The sequence below is a fragment of the Zosterops lateralis genome, assembly GCF_965231275.1.
Source record: "Zosterops lateralis genome assembly, chromosome: 2".
NCBI lineage: Eukaryota > Metazoa > Chordata > Aves > Passeriformes > Zosteropidae > Zosterops > Zosterops lateralis.
In genome coordinates this window covers 115,536,827-115,550,722 of record NC_139763.1, presented here as the reverse complement: position 1 = coordinate 115,550,722, position 13,896 = coordinate 115,536,827, and the positions used below count along the sequence as shown (strand labels likewise).

General features: G+C 33.5%; 1 protein-coding gene across 4 annotated transcripts in view; it reads right to left on the bottom strand.

Annotated features, from left to right (window-relative positions):
• Positions 1 to 13,896, bottom strand: part of NCAM2 (neural cell adhesion molecule 2) — a 282,300-nt gene that overhangs the window by 83,662 nt on the left and 184,742 nt on the right. For all 4 annotated transcript variants that reach the window (XM_083885211.1, XM_083885214.1, XM_083885213.1 and 1 more), the window contains exon 9: positions 10,459 to 10,609. In XM_083885211.1, the coding sequence (XP_083741337.1) occupies positions 10,459 to 10,609 (151 nt within the window). The remainder of the gene's footprint in view (positions 1 to 10,458; positions 10,610 to 13,896) is intronic.

The following is a 13,896-nucleotide window of genomic DNA, read 5'->3' as shown; positions in this document are numbered from 1 at the left end:
TGGAAAGGCTTCAAATATCTCCTCAGAGCCTTCTCTTCTCCAGGCTTATCAGCATCAACTCTCTCAAGCTATCTCCCTAGCTGAGCTGCTACAGTACTCTGATCACCTTCATGGCCCTCACCTGAACCTGCTCCAGCAAGTCCGTATCTTTCTTGTATTTGGTGTCCCAGAGCTGTATGCGATGCTGCAGCTGGGGGTGTCACAAAAGGTGGGGAGAGGGCTAGAATCGCTTCTCTCACTCTGCTGGCCACAGTGCTTTGGATGCAGCCCAGGATGTGATAAAGTTCATAAGGTTTTAAGGTTCAACTATGAAAGATCAAATATTATTTTGGAGAGATGAAGCAATACAAATTAAAAAGATGCCTTGAAGGAACAAAGACTATAATACAAATATATAAAACTAAACCAAACTATTCTATGGGTGTAGGATTCTGTAAGAAATTATAAATTTAGAATGGCATTTTAGAGTAGTTAATGTTATGGCTCCAGCATCAGCTAAACTCAAGCTGATCATTATCCCAAGCAAGACCGAAACCAATAGGTTGGCACTCCAATTAGAATGAGATCTGGATGAACTGTGTAAGAAGATTATTAAAGAGAACCAGATTCTGACCTGAAAGCTGTCTCTATTATTTAGATATCCTTGTTAGTTAAAATGTCCAGGAACAGTGGTTCAAGAACAGACTAATACATCACCTGCCTTGTCCAAAAAGTAATTTAATTAAGGACGACAAAGATCCAGGTCTGGTGTGTGTTTGGTGTCATACACAAAATTAGATACAGCAAATTACTTGATTCAGTACATGTGTCCAGGCAACTACAATGGAAAACTGGCGTGCAGAATCAGATTCCCACTTCTTAATTTAAGAACATAGGTTTTCAAACCTTTTGGCTATTTGTTCCCTTGAAACATGTAATAAAAATATGACAGATTGTTAGCTCTAAGACTCTGGGACATTTCCTACAGTATATTATTGGAAGCCTCTCTCTAAAATTATTAATGCTGGCATAAGTTTCCCATCATCGAGGACTTTAATAAACCACATCCTCTGGCAAATCTACTCCTGTCCTTGCCATCGATCCTGTAAAAGTGCCTCAAATTTTTGTAACTCTGCCACAATTTAGTTAAGAGCCATCTATCTTTCTCTTGCATTTTCTCCGTCTTGCTTTTTTCAATAGTTAATATTTTAAAATTAATAGCTTTTCCTTGGATAAGAAGCAGAAGAACCTCCACCACAGACAAGTACAATAACTGTCACATATTCATTTGCAAGAAGAAATAGTATTAGAAATACTTCAAAAATGTGGTTAGGTGACTATAATTTAATCTATAATCATTCTTAAAAGGAAGACAGGATTTGGATAACTTCAGGATTACTAACTCTCATTTTATGCTGCTATCACAATCATGTGGCTGTAAGGAAAAAATCGAAGACCCACATAGGAAGTTTCCAAATAGAAAAACAAATGAAACTTGTCATATATTGGTTTTAAATTTCCATGATTATTAGCTAAAACCAGAGGCATCTTCTTTTCCAGAATCTAACCCATGATTTCAAAACTTTTGAGAGGTAGCAAGTGCAGAAAACACCACACTTCCTTTTCCTGATGCCTTAAGTTTTAAGTTTCATATTTTTCAGATCCTGTGCTGCCTAGGTGTGTAGCTCTGAGCCTCATATTAAGTGTTAGTGAGCTCTCTTCACAGAGTAGGGAGACAAAACAAATACTTTCCTGTTGAGAACCAAGGATAATGAGTACAAGTTTTCAGGCCCAAAACCGTAAACAATGATTGAGTGAAGAGAGAAAACAAAAAGGATGGGAGTTCATAATCTGAAGCTGCAATTGGATAATTAAACTCCCATATGCAAATAGACCAAAACTTATAAAAGTGTGAAACCTCGTGACCAGTCATCCATTTTGTGGCCATTTTGGATTCATCTTGGGTGTAGCCCTGGCCTGGCCCTTGTACTGCCCAAGGTGTACCCTTAAAGGCCTTTCCATAAATATCTATTTTATTATCCACCTCTGTCCAGTCTCTGTTCCAGGTCAGCCTTCCCAAGGCATCACCCCTGCTCCGTTTTCCTGGTTCCTCTCAAAATTCATTACAATATGACATTGATATTCAATAGTATGATGTACTATAGACGGATTCTAGATTTATGAATAGTAAGAGCCCCCTCCTACTGGCAATCAGTACTACTTCCTAGAAACCTTGACTAGGATATTATTTTTAATATTCAAAAGCCATATCAATTGCTCCATTTCCATAAGATACTTTTTTGCTAGATGCAAAGCATGTTGATAATTGCACATTAAATAATGGTGGGCAATGAATGCAGGTATGACTTAGGTGCTTGGTGCTGCTGGAGTTGAAGAAATTATTTTTTCTATTTTTCTTTCTTTTCTTTGAATTTCACTTGACATTAAAGAATTGTATTTGTTTTTACTTAAAAAAAACCAGAAAAAAAAAAACAAAACAAAAAAACAACAAACAAACAAATAAAAAAAACAAACACAAAAGCCCCAAGAAATTTTAATTTCATAGAAATCTCTCCTTTGAATTGATACATCTCTGTAAAATTACCTAAACTAGTTTAAATTATGAGAAAAAAATATAAAGAAAAGATAGCTAGGGAAAATAAGCAAAGTCTGCCACTAGTGATGTATAAAATAAACTGTTTGGATACATCTATTAATCATTCTGTATGCCTGTAAATCACCAACACTGGCCATCAGGTCTAGGACAGGAAGACTCCTCCTATGGATCCATTACATTAGCAGCAATTTTCATTTTACTAACAAAATTATCAGGTGCTGCCAAATGTTAACATGTTATTCTCAAATGGTGCCAATTTGTACCAAATTTTCAATTGTTACATCATTCCAGGACAGAATTGCTGGAATGATTTAGTATGGCCTGACTGCTCCATCAAATATTAGATTACATAATTGTCTTACAGGCAGAGGTGAAAAACTGCAATGTTTTTCTCAAACCAAGATCCTAACCCCATCTTTCTTCCTGTCCTACATGTCACATTTTCAGAACAAAATCCTTCTACATTTTCCTATCTGTCACCCTTACCTCCACAACTTGCCTCCTTATTAATTTCATCCCTCCATTCCCTGATATCTATCTCTCTCTCATACATTCCCAAATCATATTAGGTGCTGTATGGAGAAGGACTCTTAGCCTTTCCATTTCTTTATTTAATTTTGACATGCTGTGCTGTCCAGAAAGCAACAAATAAAATCTCTCAAAACTTGTTTTGTTCAAGTTCCTAATTTCAGCACCATACTTATCATATCACTTGATTTTTTTTTTTTTTTTTTTCATAATACTCAGGTGCCTTGATTCTGCTTTGATGGATCTGTCTTGGAGGTATAAAAAGGGAAAAGGCCGGGCCTTTTTTTTTCATTTACAGGTCATCACTGTGTAATATAAATTACATTTTGTATGGTATAAAAATACTTCTGAAACCATTTAAAATTTATCACATTAATTACTAGTGTAAATATTTTAATTTTTTCAGCCTGTAATAACAACTCACAATGTAAACCATGCTCAAAGAATAACAGAAAATTTTTCCTTGTTTTTTTTTTCTTTTTTTCTACCTTTACTTTTCACAATTGCATATGTGAAAATTTATGACAGTAAGAAAAGGTGTTGAGGCATATATATCCTTTAATAACTAAATTATTAGAAGCAAAACAAAATAAACCCCCAATTATTTTATTCTTTCAAAATTGTGTTCTTCTATTAAGAGAAAAATAGCTAACATGAATAAAAATCTACTTTAAATGATAGCAAAATAATTGCAAGATTAACCAAATCACGTAGGAGAGAGCTCTGTTCAGTAAAAATTTATGAGAAATTTCTAATATGAATATCATGTTTAACAAGCTATTAAGATATACTTAAGGAAAATGTTTTTAGGATGGAATTTTTGTTTCAAAGTATTTTTACAACCTTTTGGGGTAAATAACAGGAACATTTATTATATAGATGAATAAATTCTTCATTTTACCACACTGTTGTAACATCAGAAAAAGAACTCTGCTTCACTATGGGAAGTTTGTTGAAATGGTTTTGGAAAGTGACTTTATGTGATAAACCTCAACTTTTGCAGAGAATTAAACTTTCTTATCCCCTTGAAGTTGCTTCAATTGCATACTGCACTTGCTTTTGTGCAAGTGCACAAGTGCAAAGAAGGGAAATGCTAAATCTTACAACTGACATTCATAATCTGCCAAAATTATCACACTTATTTCGTGATGTTAAAGGTTGACCTTTTCCATCTTTACTTTCTCATTTTAACCTATAAATTTGACAGGAAGAAATGTAACTAAAGCCAAAGGTATTTCATTAGATAAGATGGAATTTTTTCTATTTCAATATTTTGTTTCTCTTGATTTTTTTTCCTGTAATTTGTTTGTTTCCTGGGCCGTATGATTGTATTTATTAATGTTTTCTGGCTGTGATGACAGGAAAGAACTGGGTCCTCATGACTAATGGATGAAGGGAATGTTCAAAGAAGACAAAGTCAGTTTTTTTTCAGTGGTGTTCAGTGACAGGAAAGAGGCAATGCCTTCCAATTTCAACCATTCTGGGATTCTGTGAGTAGTGATGGGATGTTGCGGCACTGATTTCTTTTAACGAAAACCAAATCCAAATTATGAACTGTTGGAATTTATCATGATTTGTGATAGCATTAGGGAGCTGGAACTTTTGTGACATTTATCAGAACATCAAAGTTTCCCAGAGAAGTTGTGGATGATCCATCCATGGAAGTGTTCAAGACTGGTTTGGAGGGGCTCTGAGAAACCTGGTCTAGTGGAAGTTGTCCCTGCCCATGGCACAGAGGTTGGAACTGAATGTCCTTTAAGACTGCCCCCAAACCAAATCATTCTATGATTCTGTGAAAACATTTGTGACGTCTTGTACACAGCAGTAGCATTTTCACCAATTGAAAACCTTTCTTCCTTGAAGATAAATACATTTTGTAGCTCAATCTGTTGAATCCATTTTTAAGAAATGTTGTATATTTTTTGCAAAGATATAAAATGAAATTGCATGGACCCAAAGCATCGCCCTCAACTGCAGTGCAATACATCTAACACACAACAAAGCAAAACAATAATCAATTCATGAAACCAAGTTCAATACTGCAACAGTAATGAGGTTGGTTTCAAATTGTGGCAGGGAAAAAAAAACCACAAACACAAAGGAAAGGACTGTTATTGATAAACACTACAATAGTATAACAAATACTGCACAGTTTTCTTTACAGGTAAAGACTATACTGCACATGCTGCATGATTATTTTTGTTTTTACCACTCAAAGTTGGTACTAAACTAATAGGGAATATGACTACTAAAATAATGTTAAGATGAAAAGCAGTATTAAGAAAAACTTCATATTCCTGGAAGATACTATAAATTACTTAAATGCATTTTTTTAGAAATTGCTTTCTAAGAAATCATTTTTTTATCAACTATCCCATGGCCGATCTCATACAGAAATATACCACGTTACTCAATGTAATCTATTTGCCACAGATGATTCTATCTCAAAACATTACTCTTTGAGTACTGTGAAGAAAATAGGCATTTTTTGACCACCCAGCATATCTAAGAGCTGCAGTATCAATATTGAAGTTGAGAGGTGTAACTAAAATAGTGCTGTGAAAACTGGTTCCAGGTAAAAAGGCCTCTGAATGAGGATGCTTCCTGGATAGTGGATGGGAAAGGAGAATTTTCCAAAGCTCAGTGCCTTTTCTCTGGTAAAAAGGAGTATTGTCCAAAGGAATTTCCACCTGGTGATACAGAGCAGTCAGAAACAGTAGCATCTTACATAATCTGTGCTCCTAGGAGGACAAAATTAAGTGAGGACTGTGAAAACTTCCAACGGATTAATGGCAGTTTGAACACAACGAAGGGAAAAATGTAAGGGCAGATAGAGAGCCTTTCAGAGACTGTAAATGTTGTTCATCACTGGCTTGTTTAAAGCTTTTCCAGCTCAGTAATGATGTTGGGGCACCCTAACTAGGAATAACACTGTGGTGAAAGATGATCCAGCACATTGAACATGTGAAAATTAAGTTTTTTCTTCATTGCTAATTGTGCAGTCAAAATTTTGTGAAACTCAAGACCTAATGTGTTCTCTCATCACAATTTTTCTTTTAGTCAAGTGTGTATAATATTTTTAGAGACAAAAAATGCCACATAGAAATGTAAACATTTTTGTAGGAAAACTAACTCTGAGAGACACCAGCTATTATATCTAAAATCAAGCTATAATTCACTAGGGTTTATATATTTAAATTCCTCAGGCTGTCTTGAAAACCTCATTGTAGCATATAGCCTGCTTTATCTTTTTTATGTGTTTCTCTAATGCTTTAATTTACAAAAGTAGTTATTTCTCTATGGTAAATCTGTAGATAATAACTATAGACACATCTTAATACCCAATATCGTATATTCCACCATGTAGGAACTTTTCAATTGATTACTTATTATTACTCTCATCAAATACACACTAGGTTTCATATTTAAAACCAAATTTCATGGTTAATGAAATCCACTAGTTGAAAATTGTATTTTATTTTGATGTAATTTTGATTTACCTTTCATGCTTTATATAAGGAAAATGAAACAACTAAACGCAGAGATAACTTTGTAGAAAAAAATCCTTAAAAATGCCCCCTAATTCCCTGCAATTCATGCCGGCCCAGCATTTCTTTCAGATAAAAGTCGGGGTTAACTGTGCTCAGTTGGTATTAAACCTGATAATCTCTTCCTGTCCTGGGGAACTGCTCTTATCATCAGGAGCAACCCCAATGGAGAGCAGGGATAAAGCAGGGAAATTCTGTGCAATCCTACTGTCAGTGTAAATCTCTGATAGGGATCAGTGAGTAAAAGGATGAGACAGTGACACCAGAGCTCTCTGTGCCTTTGTTAGGCCTGTTTGACTGAGGTGGCATTTGAGGATGTGATGGAGGCAGTTTCCTCACTACACAGACTGTCAAATACAATAAAACATAAGGAAAAAATGCTGTAGTTTTGTTACTAACTTACAGAAAGGTACTGATGCATTGTTTACCTCCATCTAGAAACTCGAGAACAATATCAAGAGTTAAGTCCTGCTTATCTATTTATATTTTAATTTTAAAATACCTGTTGGGGGGTTATGTGAGAATATTATTAAAGATAATTAAAAATTTCTATTAAAATGGCTTAAATGCAAGAGTGAGCCATACCTGAATAAATTCTCCTCAAAACCTGTTTAGAAGAGAACAAACTAAACTAATAGAAGAGAAAAATTAAAAATTTTTGAAGGGTTTAATAAATTTTTTTAAATGAAAATTTTGGTGAAAAAAAATATAAAAGCCCTGATATCACTGTTTGTAGCTGCAATTAGTGTGCTGAAGAAATGCCACTTGGAAAACATCACAAGGAGAACCAAATCTATTCAATACTGACTTCATGAAATCCCTCCTTTTTTTTACTGGTTCGCTACAAAAATATAAATCGGTTGTTTAGTTTTTGAACCTGAATCTTTTGCTGAAATTCCCTACCCTGCAACTTATGAAGTCCCATAACTGGAATGACAGATAACCATGACACTGCCTCATCCAGGAAGATATTTGGGCTAAGACTGTCAGACCTTACTTAGGACAACACAGCATTGGATGGAAATGTGGGCGAGGAAAGATTCTTTATAGGGGCTGTTCGGTTACAGAAGTTATGGCAGAGGCCAAACTGATGGCAGATGAGGCTGGAAAGAGACACTTCCGCCTGGGGACATTATTTTAAAGAAAAGGAGAATTCTTTACCATTAAACAAGTGTTTTCTTTCCTGGGCAAGACAAGTAAGTTGTATTTGAAGCTCATATACCAGGGCAAAGTTATTTGCAAAGGAAAGCAAAAAAATTCTCTGACTCATCAATCAGAATGAGATAGATCTATATTGTATTATCCCAGAAATACTTGCTTTGTATCATAGAACTACTTGACTTAAAGGAATTGAGGGAAATTGTACTTCTGTTAGTTAAACAACATCTGTTGCTGGAAAAAAAAAAATGGGTTAAAGCTCACTATCAGTTGAGTATTTAAAACTTAAAACTCCACTTTTAGAAATATCATAATAAAAATCTTCTATTATACATTAAAAGTAATCATTACAGTGTGTGATTTCTCTGATGGTAGAATAATATTTCTATGTTCTTTATAAACTGTCTTTCCTCAGAGCATTTTAGAACTGTAGAAAATTTTATGCTGTATCAAAAGATTTGTGCCAAGGCATAAGTTCAGACTTGTAAGTTATTCCATTTTCTCATATACTATACTTGATTGTTCCCACACATATTCAAAATTAATTCTGCCATACCATAAAAAGACTATTCTACTTCTAAATTCTTTCCACCTCTTCTAAAACTTTCACCTTGAAAGTTGTCTTAGGTTATAATAATGTACTGTATCAATGCAGAGGTTTTATTATGCCCTCTGGTATGAATTCTGTATTGCTAATAAATTCTTAAGTTTCAATTGTCCACATTTCATAGCATGTGGTGCAATATATTTTCTCTTCTGAATACAAAATATATTAATATTTAATGTTAAAGCATAAAGGCAACACAGCCATAATCAAACCATGTATTACATATCATTTTTTTGAGAGTTGGCAGGAATTTAAAAAAATTCACCTGATTTTCATTTTTATCAAGTTTTTTGTTTGTTTGTTTGTTTGTTTGTAGTTTTTTTGTTTGTTTTTTTTTTCTTTATATACATATAAAAAATTATCATTGCATGCATTAAAGAAAACAAATAGAGCAAATTAGGATTTATTTCTTAGGTCTTCTGGCTTGGCAAATCTCTGAATTTCTAACACCTAAAAATTCTTTTGATCATTCCTCATTTTTCCTTCAGATATTATATTGTATGCCACAATGCAATGCTTCTCTGCCAAAAAGAGAACACACAACTATAGTGAAAGCACTTTCAGAACTCCTCAGGTAATCACTCCATGTTTCGCAATCATTACTTTTATTTCTGTGCCACAGAATCCTATTCCAGCTTTTATCTTCGCTCTGGAAAGAATTTTTCTGTACAAAGACTCAGTTCAAACAGGCTCATACAAACTCTATTGGAGATGCAAAATAATTGTATCTAGAAATTTCTAGATAAATGGAGAAACAATTAAATAAAAAAGGATTTTTTTGCTTGCTTTCATTTTTTGAAGACCTTTGCTCGTGAATTGGAAGAACAATTTGAAGAAGCAATTACTCAACTAATTTGTTTTTATATTTTAGATTTATATCCTCTGATTGGCTTCTTAAGCATCAGCCTCTTCTAAGCAAAAATAATCTCCTTTCCTCCTGGATAAAATGCAAGAGCTTGGAGAAAAGACAATTTCCAAAAGAGACTGTTACAAACATGATCACTCCAGGAGGGGTTGTAATTGTGGCTAGAGACCTGTCCTGGGTTGTAGTGTAGGATGTACACAAAGTATTTATTCTATCATCATCTTCATGAACTGTTAAAACCAAGTGGGGCAGTACTCTAATGTTGGGCTGTCTTCTGCTAATGACTCATCAACGCCCTGCCCATGACTCACAGGTAACTCCCTCCAGGAATTATCTCTGTTTAATGGGCCATCAAGGACCCACTTCACACTCCTCATCCCATTGTGAGATGCTCTGCCCAGGGGGAGGAGCCAAGCATTCTCACCTGGATATAAACTGGTATGTGGGACAGTACAAGCAGCCCTTACCTTCTGGATTCCCAGAGGGCCAGAGCTACCAGACCTTTTTCTACAGGATCACTGCTTCAGGAAGACCACCTCATCTGGACTGCTTCCACCACCCTGCTCAGGTTGTATTCTGACTCTGTCAGTCGTCCTTTCTATTATTGCATTTATTTTATTTTATTTTTACCTTTTTACCTTTCTTCTTATTAAATTATATTTCTGACTTGGAGCCTCTCACTCGTTTTGCTTTCTAAACCACGACAAGACCTTTTCGGGATTAGTAAATCAGAAGACTCAGAAACAAAAAAGAATCTTAGCTGAATCTTAGAAGGTTAAACTCAATACTTAGCTGGTGCTCAAATCAGTCCTCACTTTATCCCACTGAATAGTTTTCATTCCCAGCAGTCTCAAGAAGCCTGGAAATTTGATGCTATTAAGCTCAGCCTTAAGTTAATGGATAATAATAGTGGAATATAATTTCAGAAGAAATCCTGTCCTGCTTAAGCCACTAACATACCAACAATGGTTTTGTTAACTTCAGGAAAGACAGGATTCATCAACAGAGAAACGAGATACAGGACATGCTTTCTTCATTTATGCAAGTTTAATCATGAATTACCATGAAAAAAAATGACCTTCCATTAAGAATGTACTTTTTTTTTTTTTTTTTTTTTAAACAAATTTAAAAGAGAAAACAAAATATTAGAACTTACATTCAATATCAAGGTACATGCTCTTTTGGTGCCCACCAATTCTACTTGCCGCTTCACAGTCATATCTCCCTGAATCTGACAACTTCACATCTTTAATATGCAGTGACGATTTTCCATGCTGCCCTTTGACTTCTATGCGGCCGTCTGGGCTCTGTTTACATTGATTCAGGAAAAAAGAAGGTTTTATATATTTATATATGTATGTCAATGTAGAATTTATATATTAAACAGTAGTGATAAGAATGACTGAAAGCATCTCTTCACCTATGGTGAAGTTATTACTGACAGCTAAGCAACTTCTAAATTTTCCAAATAAATTAAAAAAAAAAATAGAAAAACATGTTCTCTTTCTCGGCAGTATAATGAAAGGAATAAGTACATGCTTAAAGGAACATTGTCAAGGGAAACCACAAAAATTATCAAATTATGACAGCAATAGTGAATGGCATACTCAAAACTTCTTTATGATCTCACTCGTGTTTTGATGCTGTTAAGAAAAATGCATAGATGCAACATATATATCTCAGATTACACACAGCATTATCTCTGGTCCTTACAACTGCAGCTGTAAAACCGAACAGAAGTAATGCCTCAGACAATGAACAAATCCCAGAATCTCGCAACTGTTAAAAATCTTGAATCATAAACGCAACTAGAATTTCTGGATTTCAGTTCCTTTTCATTCCATGGAAAACGCAAGAGAGAAAAATGAATCTTTCATTTTTCTAGAACATAAATTTTATAAAAATCCTTATCCATAATGCCCATCCTTCCCCCTCCCCATTTCTCCCCCAAAAATTATTTGAATCTAAAGAGTATACAAATATTACTTGATGCTTCAAACTTCATGAATTATAATGCCTGAGGAAAAAGAAGGTATTTTCTTCTACACTTTACTCATAGGATCATACAATACTTTGAGTTGCAAAGGACCCTAAAGCTAATCTCATTCTAAGCCCCCCTGCCTGGGCAGGGACACTTTCCATCAGACCAGGTTGCTCAGAGTCCCATCCAACCTGGCCTTGAACATTTCCAGGGATGGGACTGCCACACTTTCTCTGGGCAATCTTTGGGAAATTTGTTGTACTTTTTCATCTCACTTTTTTTGTTTAAGGGAAAAACCTCCAAACATGATTAAAAATAGTAATATTAACGCACAATCGTTATAAGTAAGGTGGAAAAGGGACGAAAACACAGTAACTGTAACACTGCATGGCATTAAACTTGAAGCAGGTTTTTATGTTCAATTCTGTAACACACACACACACACACTCAAGCTTACTGCATATTGCACTCAATACTCACCAAGTGGCAGCTGATATTTAAGTGGCTGAGCTTTTAACTCAGTACAATTGTTCCTTGACTTAATGAAGGGAATATGCCAAAATTTAGACCTTAAAATATTTGATGTAAAGTAGTCAAATGAAGCATGCTGTTAATCATGATTTCTATAAAAAGAAAAGTATTCTGATCCTGTGTAAGAATTCAAGAAGACTGAATTTTGTTTCCTGTGAAAACGACTCAGCACAGGTACACAAATTTAAGTTCTTGAATTCTAACCCAGGAGCCAACATAAACCTCTTTGGATTGGTAAAAATTAGCAACTTAGACCACTTAGCTATCAATTTTAATACTGAAAATTCTATTTCTACAATATCCTCAAAAAAGGAAAATAAAAGTTATGATGCTGCTAATAAACATGTTACAGTATGGACATTAACACTGGAATTTGGAAGGAATTCCTGGGCTAATTAGAATACAGTTTCTTTAAGATAAAACATTAAGTTATATTCTAACTTCTGATATAAAGTCAGCATTATATACATGTAGAACATATATATAAATGCTTATTTATATAGCATTATATATATTGCTTATATTTATCTAAAGCAGGTACTCCCTATGACATAATTAATACCAGTTATGAGTCTCTTCTTTATTTAAATATTAAGCATGTAATACCATGGTCAAACTACATTATTCCTACCTAAAATGTATATACACTTCAGAAATTTGATTTTTGATTTTACCTTGATGACTAATATTTCCTTAAGAAGTTATATTTAAAATGGTGAAAAAAGCCTGTGACAATTAATCATAGATATAATAGTAAATACTTTATTAGTGATTCATTAATTCAATACTAATCCTAAATAATTGAATTCACTAATACATATTTTACTACAAGTAACTCCTTATATTCCTAAGCACATATATGAGTACTAATAGATATTATAAAGTAAAATAATAACGAAAATAAGCACAAAGATCCTTAAATTAAATAGCTTTTAGAGTAATTTCTCAATCTCATTTTTGTTTATCTAGGTTTTTTCTAATACTGATGGAAAAAAATTAGGCTGTACTCAGTATAATTTTTGTATGTTCTCACATTCTCTTATTCAAATGCAGATGATGTAATATATCTTAGATTTATAGGTAGGACAAAACCCAAGCTAATAAATACTCTGAATAATGGGAGATTTTCACATATCATTTATTTTTATAATCAAATATATGGTAAGAAACATTGTAAGAGGGATTTAGTAGGCTCAAAGTCCATAAAACAAATAAAACAACTGTAGGCAAGAAAATGTCAATAGAATTATCATAAAAATATACATTTACTAAAGGTAATTTCTATTTTTTTAAAGTTCTTGTCTTAAAATTGCTTCCTAAATAAAAAAAAAATAAAAAACCCACAAAAAAACCCAAACATTCTAAAATGTGTTCTGCTTCATTGCTTATAATGTATATTATACTGTGACTTCTTAATAAACAGTTTAAAAAGTCCTATTCCCTGAGTTTGTTTTGCAGATGGATTGGTGTGCAAATCCATCATTTACTTCTGTTACAAACATAGTGCAATACCTGATTAAAAATACTTAGAAGCTGGCATTCCTGAAAACAAAACAAAACAAAACCAAAACCAAAACCAAAACCAAAAACAAAAACAAAAAAAAAAAAAAAAAAAAAAAAAAAAAAAAAAAAAAAAAAAAAAAAAAAAAAAAAACATGAAAGAAAACAAGAGCGTAAATACAGACCAAGAAAATCCCATTACCAAACAAAGAAACAACTAATTAAATAGATAAAGAAATGATCCAGGTACCTCTATCTGTGAGATTAATTCCCAGAACATGTGGGAATATCTAAAGCAGGTACTCCCTATGACATAATTAATACCAGTTATGAGTCTCTTCTTTATTTAAATATTAAGCATGTAATACCATGGTCAAACTACATTATTCCTACCTAAAATGTATATACATTTCAGAAATTTGATTTTTGATTTTACCTTGATGACTAATATTTCCTTAAGAAGTTACATTTAAAATGGTGAAAAAACCTGTGACAATTAATCATAGATATAATAGTAAATACTTCATTAGTGATTCATTAATTCAATGCAAATTAAAAAGCTAGTCAGTATGGTGAAGTTCC